The sequence below is a fragment of the Rhincodon typus genome, chromosome 17 (genome assembly GCF_021869965.1).
Source record: "Rhincodon typus isolate 14 chromosome 17, sRhiTyp1.1, whole genome shotgun sequence".
NCBI lineage: Eukaryota > Metazoa > Chordata > Chondrichthyes > Orectolobiformes > Rhincodontidae > Rhincodon > Rhincodon typus.
In genome coordinates, this window is record NC_063348.1 from 23,296,298 (window position 1) to 23,306,829 (window position 10,532).

At 40.6% G+C, this 10,532-nt stretch overlaps 1 protein-coding gene across 1 annotated transcript; it reads left to right on the forward strand.

Annotated features, from left to right (window-relative positions):
* Positions 1-361: 361 nt before the first annotated feature.
* On the forward strand, positions 362-9,714 carry si:ch211-256a21.4. Its single transcript, XM_048607186.1, has 3 exons — positions 362-921; positions 5,699-5,875; positions 7,188-9,714. Exons 1-3 carry the CDS (start codon positions 732-734, stop codon positions 7,367-7,369), a joined length of 549 nt encoding a protein of 182 aa, XP_048463143.1. The 5' UTR covers positions 362-731; the 3' UTR covers positions 7,370-9,714.
* Positions 9,715-10,532: the final 818 nt, after the last annotated feature.

Below are 10,532 nucleotides of genomic sequence, written 5' to 3' on the forward strand. Positions count from 1 at the left end.
AAAAACAGATTAGTGTTTAAAAAAACAAAACTACTGTGCCTCACCGCAAAGAACCGCTGCCTTCTCCCAGAGTGTTCACCAGGAACATCACTGGGGGAAAGCAACATTTCTGATGGAAAGTTTCTGTTGTAAATGTCACCGTTGTTCCAAAGCTATAACACAGTAAAAAAAAATCACCCATTCCGTCACATCATTGGGACTGCACGGTGCTGCCTTACACTAGCTGTTCGTGATGCTAACTTGCCGGTGTTGAAGTGGCCTATCTGTACGCTGAGTGAAGAACAGAAGTGGAAATATCAGCACATTTTGTTTAATTTCCTTCCTGTGGCGTGAAATGACTCTATCGCTTCAGTTGCACTTCTGCAGTATTGAGGTTTGGCAACAGATTCTATTTCCTCGTGGCGCCGGCTCGGTCCCGGGGCTGATGGTCCTTCTCAGGGTCAATAATTCATTGTCAAATCTCCAGCCCCCATTGGAGCCATCGCCTGGGGCTTTCCAACAGCTGCTTGAAAACACGGAGGGAAATTCCGCGACTTCTTTCTAGCCTTGTAGCGTTTCGTTGTGAAATCCGGCATTACAGGTCTCTCGCTCAGGAATCTGAATGGTTTCAAGTCAGTTGCGGACACCAGTTGACAGGAACGTTTAACGTTTTGCCGCTGACCTTCAGGATCCACGTGGTCTTCTTCCAGAAACAGTGACCCCCGGCAGATTGGACACTCGGAATTAGACCAATGGGGATACGGAGAAGGGAGCTGAGGTGCAGGTTGTTGCAGAACACCGCTGTAATAATCGGCTCTGTCGCTTTGATCTACTCGGTTTGTAGCCCTAGCTGGTATCAGAACGAGGGGCTGTGGTACATGTCGGAATTCACAAAGACAAACATCTCTGAACAGACTGAACTTCACCAACTGCTTAGCCGAGGTAAGCGCTGTAGAGGACACCGACTTCGGCCTCCAGTATAACGATGGTGTCTCTAAACTAAAGAGTACGTGGTATCACAGATTCGGGCAGAACCGAAAGAAAAACCAATTTGCCCATTCGATGCGGCCTTTCTCTCCAACAGCTCCCCCTCTTCTCTCTCTGTCTGTCTCATCTGCTTCCTGTGCTCTGCAGGTAGGATCAGCTCATCCCAACTCCTTGCCACATCTCTACTCATGGAGTCATAGAGATGTACAGCATGGACACTTCGGTCCAACTCGTCCAGCCCACCAGATATTCTACATTAATCCAGTTCCATTTGTCAACATTTGGTCCTTATCATTCTAAACCTATCCCATTCAGATGCCTTGTAAATGTTGTAATTGTACCAGCCTCCACCACCTTCTCTGGCAGCTCGTTCCGTACATTCAGAATGTCCGTTTTAGTTGTGCCAGCCCCAGAAGAAAACAAAACTGTAAAACCGTAGAAAGACTGGACTGTTATCCGGAATGGAAAAGAAAAGCCAACTTATTATCTAAATTGAGAGAATTTTCAAAATGCTTGGATGTAGAACGATGTAGGTTTCCTCGTCCATGAATCACGGAAAACTAGTACAGAGCTACAGTGGGTAATAAGGAAGGCAATGAAATTACAGCATTTATTGCTAAAGGAATGGAATGTAGAAATAGGTAAATGTCACAACTACATCACCTGGAGTATCTGATCAACTTAATTGAGAAGGGATGTAGTTGTTTCGGAGGCAGTTCAGAAGGCATTCATTAGGTTGATTCCAGAGAAGAGGGGTTTGACTTATGAAGAGAGTTTGAGCAACTTAGGTATAAATGCCAGACTTTAGAAGAATGAGAGAAGATCTAACTGAGGTATATAAGAAACTGAGGAGGATTGACCAAGTAGATTTGAGCGAACATTTTCCCTTGTGGAGCAATCTAGAATGAGAGGTCATTTAGGATAAAAGGTGGCAGATTTAAAACAGAGGTGAGGAGGAATTATTTCTCTCTAAGGGTTGTGAACCTGTGGAACTCACTGCCCCGGAGTATAGTGGATGCTGGGACACTAAATAAACTTAAGGAGAAGATAAAGAGAGGGAGCAGGAAAGTGGTGTTGAGGCTGAGGTGAGATCAGCTATGATTGTATTAAATAGAGGAGCAGGCTCAAGGGGCTGAATTGCCTACTCCTGCTCCTAGTTCTTATGTTCTTAAGTTTACCAACCTGTATGTGATCTTCAATATTGGAGGGGAACTTGCAGGTGGTGGTATTCCCATGTATCTGCTTCCTTTGTCCTTCTAGATGATAGTGGTCATGGGTTTGGAAGGTGCTGAGGAGCCTGAGTGAATTTCTGCAGTGCATCTTGTAGACACTACAATTACTGAACTTTGGTGGTGGAGGGAGCGAATATTGAAGGAGATTGATGAGGTGCCAGTCTAACAAGCTGCTTTGTCCTAGATGGTGTCAAGCTTCTTGAATGTTTTTGGAGCTGCACTCATCTAGGCAAATGGTATGCATTCCATCACACTCCTGATTTGTACCTTGTATATGCTGGAGAGACTTTGAGGAGTCAGGAGGTGAGTTACTGACTGTTGCAAACTCCAGCACGTTGATAGGGAGATACCCAGCAATAATAACATCATTGAATGTCACAGGGTCAGTAGTTAGATTCCCTCTTGTTGGCGATGGTCATTGCCCAGCATTTGCATGGCATGAATGTTATTGCATCGTCATCCTAAGCCTGAGTAATGTCCATATCTTGTCACATTTGGCCATGGATTGTTTTGGTATCTTGAGAGCCACAAATGGTGCTGAATATTATGCAAACATCATGCAAATATCAGGAAGCTGATTAATGAAGTAGTTGACGATAATTGGTCCTAGGTCATTTTAGAACCCAAGTTCTTAAGAACAATAATATGTTGTGAACCTTCATCAAACTCATTCCTTACAATCTCTGTCTTTCAGTAAGCTTTTAATTGTTTTTCCTAATGAGGTTCAGTGTCCATTTTTGTTGATAACACTCCCTTGTAGCACATTGGTACCGTTTACAATATTCCCTCCCTAATGGCATTGTGGGTCAACCTGCAGCCTACAGGAATTCCCTCCCTAATGGCATTGTGGGTCAACCTACAGTAATCTACAACCTACAGGAATTCCCTCCCTAATGGTTTGTGGGTCAACCCATAGCAGGGGGACTGCAGCGGTTCAAGAAGGCAGCTCACCACCACCTTCTCAAGGGCAACTAGGGATGGGCAAGAAATGCTGGCCAGCCAGTGATGCCCACATCCCACAAATGAATAGAAAAAAAATTACAGTAGTCATACTGTTGTTGTACAGCTCAGCATCTTTTGTTTCTTATTTTATACAAGTATAACTTCCACACCTTTTTGAAGGTTTCTATTCAATCTCTTTCCACCCCTCTTTCAACAGTGCAGTCCAGCGAATTATCTTACAGCTGTGTACTTTGTTTACTGGCCTTCCTGCTTTTGGAAACAATTTCTTCTAATTTAATGACTGAAAACCTCTTACTTTTGAGCAAGTCAATGTTACACCATTGTCAACTTGACAAGACAACAATGCAAAATTATTATGATTGTTCACTACTCATGCACCTCATCCAGTCCATTTAGGCAAGTTTGTTTTAGTCTATAGTTTTATTAGTGTCATAAGGTCGCCAAGCAATCGTTTGGCAGTAACAATGCAGAAAAATTGCATCTTGAATAATGTGATCGAAGTCAGTTACCGGACAATAACCTATATGAAGGAGGATCAATGAAGACAGGGAATGGAGACATTGAATCTTAAAAAAAGTACCTCTACTAAAATCATTTACATTGTGGTTGCATTCCTCCCATACAAAGCTATGTGTCAGAGTGTTTAATATACAGTTTACTTGTAAATAGTGGACAAATAAAACAGGAGGCAAAAGTTAAAAACAGGGAAATATGGAGCTGAAAAGCCAGGTGAGGTGAGTAAGTTTTGGAAAGAGAAAAAGCAAGCAGCAAACCAGAGCAATTCAGAGAGTGAGTTCCAGAGAACGAAGGCATTATGACTCGTGGAACAGAGCCATTATTGCCGGAGGATAAGGTGAGCACTTGTAATCTAGATTGCCAGAGTAGGATATGATCAGCTCATGAAGGATCTTGAAAAGATGAACTTTGTTGGATTATGGGGAACATGCAGTTCAGCAAAAAAGATCGTAATGGGAATGTTGAACTTCTTAGGTAAGGATATGGGTTATACATTCTAGAAATGAGTGAATCAGACCAGATATTATTTTTATTTCTCTGATTGCAGTCCCAGCAAAGCCGAGTCCAAAATGGAGCATCCCAAATCTATAGAGTTACTCAGGAACACGTCTCTGAAAACAAACACAAGGTGCTTTACATACAATGGATTACTTTGCACAAGTGAACATGGGTAAAATTCCCTGAAAGTGTAGATGCTGGAGATCTGAAACAATAACAAAAACAGAAAGTGCTAGAGAAACTCAATAGGTCTGGCACCATCTGCGAAGAGACAAACAATTAGTGCTTTGAGTCCAGTGACCCTTTGTCAGAACTTAACTCCACAGGGATCATCCCACGTACATCTGTGAACAGACCAACCTGTTAACTACGCATGGTTAGCATCAGAGGACTCTTTTCTAAGATAAGAGTCATATGAGTTTATAGTCTACTGAATCACTAGATGGTATCATCCGAATGATAACTCCTATCTGTTAAAAAAACTGCTCTTCACAATTGCCAGACCTAGCTACCTGGCTGGGAGTCTTGACAGAAAACAAATACCACTCTCACCATCCTCTACACTAGCAGACAAACAAGGACTAAAGCTTTAAGTGTGTGTCATTCGCCAAAGTCTGTTACTGCTGTAGCTCAGTGTCAGTCAGCCAGGCCTTCTTTGATTTGTATCTTCAAAGTTTCTTTCCAAATTGAGATTTTCCAGCGACACTAGCACTATAATTTGGAAGGTATTTAATTCAAAAGCTTTAACTTTCAGCCAGAGAAAGAATGCTACACAGTGCTATGAACAGTAAGGAGCACTTCTCTATGCTATAAATCATAATTTATATTTCCTGTTTTAGTTTTGGTAGTGCTTACTTCACAAACTCAGTTTCTACTTTGCACCTCTTAGTGCTATTAATAACGATGCAAAATTCATCGAGCTTTCTGTTTCTATTCTGACCAATGATTTGTAATACAAGTTTAAAAGAGCATAATCTGGAATTATAAAACAGGCACTTAAAAGAATAAAGTCATAACACAGGATATTTCTTTTGATTAGCATATTTTCGCTATATTAATGCCCAATTGTAATGAAGTTTCTCCCTGCATTCAAATTTCACACCAGCATTTCCCTGTACAGTTGCAGAAAGGCATTCTATTTCTGGGACATAAGATGGCGCCGTTAAGTGCAACTTATAAACTTTTCACTGTACTCATGTGAGTATGTGACAATAAAGCTAATTCTAATTCTAATTCACTTGGGCTTGCTGTTTTGATGTGTTGGCATTTTTGTTGGTATTTTAGTTGCCTTTCCACTGCTGCAGGAAATGGGGTTGACAAAAATCCTGAAATGAGTGCAATTTTCACCTCACGACCAATTGATATTTGCATAACAAAGCATGACGTTAGTTGTCAGGAAATAACAGCTTTGTTTACAAACTGAAAATATTTTGTAGATTAAATAATATGGAATTTTGAATCCAAGAACAATGTTCAGGTATTGCTTGTACTTTTTGTTCAGTTACTGTTGTTTTCCTTTCCAGCAGTGGAAGCAGAACGTGTATTTGGGGTGATTGCGACTATGATGGCAATCACAGCCATCTGCATCGCATTACTGCTCATCTGTTGCTGGAACCCAGATACCTATACTGAATCCAAGATGAATCCTGGGCGGATGCTGCATCCAGGAAAATTGCTGATTGTAATTCTGGTGCCAACTGGTAAGAACAGTCACTGGAGCTCCTCAGACATTTCAGCTGGTTAAAGATATGGAGTAACAGAGTCAAGTAGACTACATAAATCTCAGATTTAATCCCCAAATCTGTGCTATTATCAACAAGACTGGCAATGAGGGTGTTACAACTGGATCTAATGGCCCTCTTTTAAGGGAGGAAGAATTAGTTTAAGCTTCTCATCAGCGATCAATGTTTTAGCTCAAGATAAATACATGGACATCAAGTTTGTTGCCCCTGTGGTATGTGACCTGCCAACACTTATTATCAAGGATGTGATATAGGATTCCCACCTCAGTTGTCTTAATATAAACTAAAGATGGAATTTGGGGTTTTACTATTGCATACTGTTATTTACTGAGATGTAACAGATTAATTTGGTAGGTGCCTGAACAATCAGCTTTTTACACTGACTAATTGAGCAATCAGTTCGTTTGATTTAATCAATGCATTGTTACTGATAAACATATATAGTGATAAATCAAATTTACCACAAAGTAACATTTTGAGTTTTTATTTGTTTCCTTTAAACTGGTCGACAGTTGTGGGGATATTCCCTTCCTTGTTACTGCAGAGCTGATGAATATTAATTAATATTAATGAGAAAGCTCACTTATACATTTATGGGATACGAACATTACTTCCAAGGCCAGCATTCCATACCTAACTGTACTAGACAAGGAGGTCAAGACCCTTCATGAACCACTGTATTTAACAGGGTGGAAGAATCCCCACAGTGCTTTTAAGGAGGGATTTTGGCCCAACAACAATGAAGGCATGGCATATAGTTCCAAGTTAGGATTGTATATGTCTTGGAGGGGTATTGGTTATTTCAAGCATCCAATACCCTTGCTCTTCTAGTATTAGAAATTGCAAGTTTGGAAGGTGCTGTCAATGGAGTCTTGGTGAGATGCTGAAGTGTAACTTGTCAATGAGAACCATTGCTGCAACTATGTCAGTGCTAGAAAAAGTGAATGTGTAGGGTGTAGGCTATACATAACAATGACTGTGTCAAGTTTATCTTAATACTCAAAGGATTTTATAACTATTACAAATTACTTTGAAAAATAATCAGAAGATTTACTAACAGAATTGAGTTAGTTGGTTCTTACCTTAACTATCATTCAAAGGTGACTGGAAAGACACTCTCTGATTTATCTGGATAATTTCATTGGGAAATTATATTTAACGGGTCACTTCAGTTCCCACCCGTCACTAACACTTCATATCAATAGTAACTACATGAATTACCAACCTGACCTTTGCAGGAAAATTGAAGTTTCAATGTTTTTCTTTCCAGGTCTACTATATTTCATCGCATGGTCTTTGTTCACCAACCGTCACATGGAACAAATGAAGAATGATATCACACAATTTGGCTCTGCATACTGGGTGGGAATGTGTGCATGGTTCACACTGCTAGTTATTTTACCAATTATTTACATGATGGAGCAGTGCTCACACCGAGAACCCGAAATATAAAATGAACAGGAGCTCAACATTTCAGGAGTGTGTTTCAAGACGAGAATCATGTGAACCTGTATAAAGTCATTACAACTTCTGACAACCACCAGACCGAGAACACCAAGACTATTTTCACATAGGGTTCACAGATTTAGGGAGTTTTTTTTTCAAAAACAGTTTCCTTCAGGAACTGCAGAAGTAACACCTCGACAAGACTTTTGTTTTTATTTTTCTCGAGGAATCTGAGGGCTACTTATTGATTTTTGGCAGCATCTTTTGATTTTCAGGGGCCACTTTTTCATTCTCACTTGCTCATTGATTAGGTGTAATCATCATAACAATACATTCTGTATTTGTGTAGACATATAGAGCATTAGGACTCAGAAGCGGAATGAAAAGAATTCAGCAATATCTTCAATAGTTAATCCTTCATTAAGTTTAAAGCTACAAAACAGAAGGAATGCAGTGAATTCCAAGAAACAGTAGTATTTAAATTGGCATAAGTTAACTTTAAGAATAAATGACACAGACTTCTACACAGGGAAACAAAAATCATCCGAAATACACATTCCACATTGGCAAGGTCATAATAAAACTGCTTCCATTGCATAGTCACAAAACTGGAACATTTTAACCAGTCATTTATTATCCTTTTTTAATGTCTATTAAAATAAGCTGCATGTTTCCTCTACAATAGCTTCTGAACTACGCAGCATTTAAGGTAGAGATTCTACATTCATTTGCAAGTAATTCATTATTTCAGTCATTTCATGTTTACTTAGCTTCTAATTAGCTGAGTATTCCTGTTATATTTGAAAATGTTCTCTCTTCATAACAGATTCCCTCGCTCCTATTACAGCCCCTTACAACCACCTCCTCACCTATTACAGCCCCTTATGGACTCTCTCTCTGTCTCACACCTGGTGGCCTCCATTTCTCTTTGACATCCCCTCTTGCAGACATCATCTCTTTGTCATGCCCCTTACAACTCCCGCTCTCTCTCTCGCCACTCCCTCTTACAGCGTATTTATCTCACTCTCTCACCTGCCCTGCAGCAACACTCCCCCATCCCCAGCAGCTTCCGCCTTTCTCAAACCCTTGCGACTTCTCTCTCCCCCACACTGCACTTACAACCTTCCCATTTCACCCAGCCCAATCCTATCCCAACGGCACCCCCTGTCTCTATCCATCTCCCTTGCATTCTCCTAGTCTTACCTCGCTCCCCCAGCAGCTCCTGCCCTGCTCTACCTTCCAGCCATGGTAAAGTGGTGACTGGTAACCTTGCCTATCCATTCCTGTACCCCTGCTCTTGACCCCAGACCCTCAGTTCTCTGTGCACCCCCTGGTTCCCTCACTGCTAGCACTTCATTACCTCATACTCGATGCTCCTCCAATCACAAGTTGTTTCTCTCTCAGCTTGTTGGCAATGGATTCACTAATGAGCCTACCAGCAGGAAACACAAGAGAGAGTGGAGATTGGAAAAGCATTTTCTAACTACTTCCTTCCATTTGATTTACAGAGACTACTTTTCTCGGATTGATCAGCCATGTAGGTGAATTCTCTCAGTTGATTTCAGGGATACTGGGGGCAGATGCCACACACACACACAAAACCCACCCCACCCCCACCTTAATATATTTTGAGCATTGGATGATTTAATTTAACATTTCCATGTTAAAACTACTGTGAATAAGAGAAAGTGTGACTGTAGTGAAGATGTTTCATATGTGTAAATGTCCACAGACATGTTCAAATGACATTTGTAATTTGTATCTAAACAATAAAGTGCAGTGGTTTTTACATACTAATGTAAGAAATAAGGACCCTCAGGAAAGATCAGTAAAGAACTCTTATAAATTTGCTGCACAGTATCAATTGTCCTTTCCTACAGGAAAATGATTATATTAAGCAATCAAGGACCAAGACAAGGTAGAGAGATTGCACAACCAATATTGAGGTCACACCATTCCTGAGCTTATGTCCAGGAGTCTTCTGCAATCCTGTGCACCCCCTTATATATGTACGTGTTAGAAATGGTCAGAAACTGACCCTCAGCATGAAATTAAAATGCTGATCACAGCTGGGTTACAGACAAGGAAGGATGTGACTATCCTGAAATCTTGGGTAATTCCCGCATTCATTGGTTGAAAAGGTTCAAGCACGTGATTGACCCTTTCAGTCCCACCCAGTGCTTAGAGACAGGAGGTATTCCTCAACATTTGGAGTCTTCATCAGGCAGCTGCCTTCTTCAGATAGCAGGTGGATCAGGAATGATGGAGGAAGACCACAAGAAGTGTTCCCTACCACTTTGGCTATTGAATGCATCATATCACAGGGGAGATGATGGCCTAATGGTATTATCGCTGGGCTGTTAATCCAGAGACCTAGAAAATGTTCTGGGGACCAGGGTTCAAATCCCACCATGGCAGATGGTGGAATTTGAATTTGATAAAATATCTGCAATTAAGAATCTAATGATGACCATGAATCCATTGTCGATTTTTATAAAAACCCATCTGGTTCACTAATGTCCTTTAGGGCAGGAAACTGCCATCCTTACCTGGTCTGGCCTACATGTGACTCCAGACCCACAGCAACGTGGTTGACTCTTAACTGCCCTCTGGACAATAAATGCTGCTTAGTGACGTCCTCATGCTGTGAATTTAAAAAAATCTAAATTGTTGCTTTTCAAATAAAATTAAATAAACTACTTTAAAATTATTTATGAATTCTTCACCTGGCATGCCTTCAAGTAAATAGTTGGGGCCCAAGGACCAAACCATGTGGTTCGCTCACTAGTTACATCTTGCCAATCAGAAAAAGACTCATTTATCCCAAACCTCTATCCAAGCTAATACATCACCCCTATCTTCTGTATTAATATTTTGATGGCTTTTTTTCTGGTCAACTAAATAACTGGATACTTGTAACCTGTAACTGTAATGTGTATATTTGTGCCATAAACATCTTATGTCATGCCATTAGCACACATACCCACCCACCAAACTAGCCCCACTAAATTTCTAGGGCAGTCCTCATGAAAATCTGGTTTTCTTTCCCCTCGACACATTGTCCTTAGAAACACTTTTGCAAAAGGGTTCAAGTCTATTCAAGTCCCATTAAACATCTTTAAAAGGCCAATACCTTATTTTCAGGTGTGCATGAAAATTAGAGATAAAT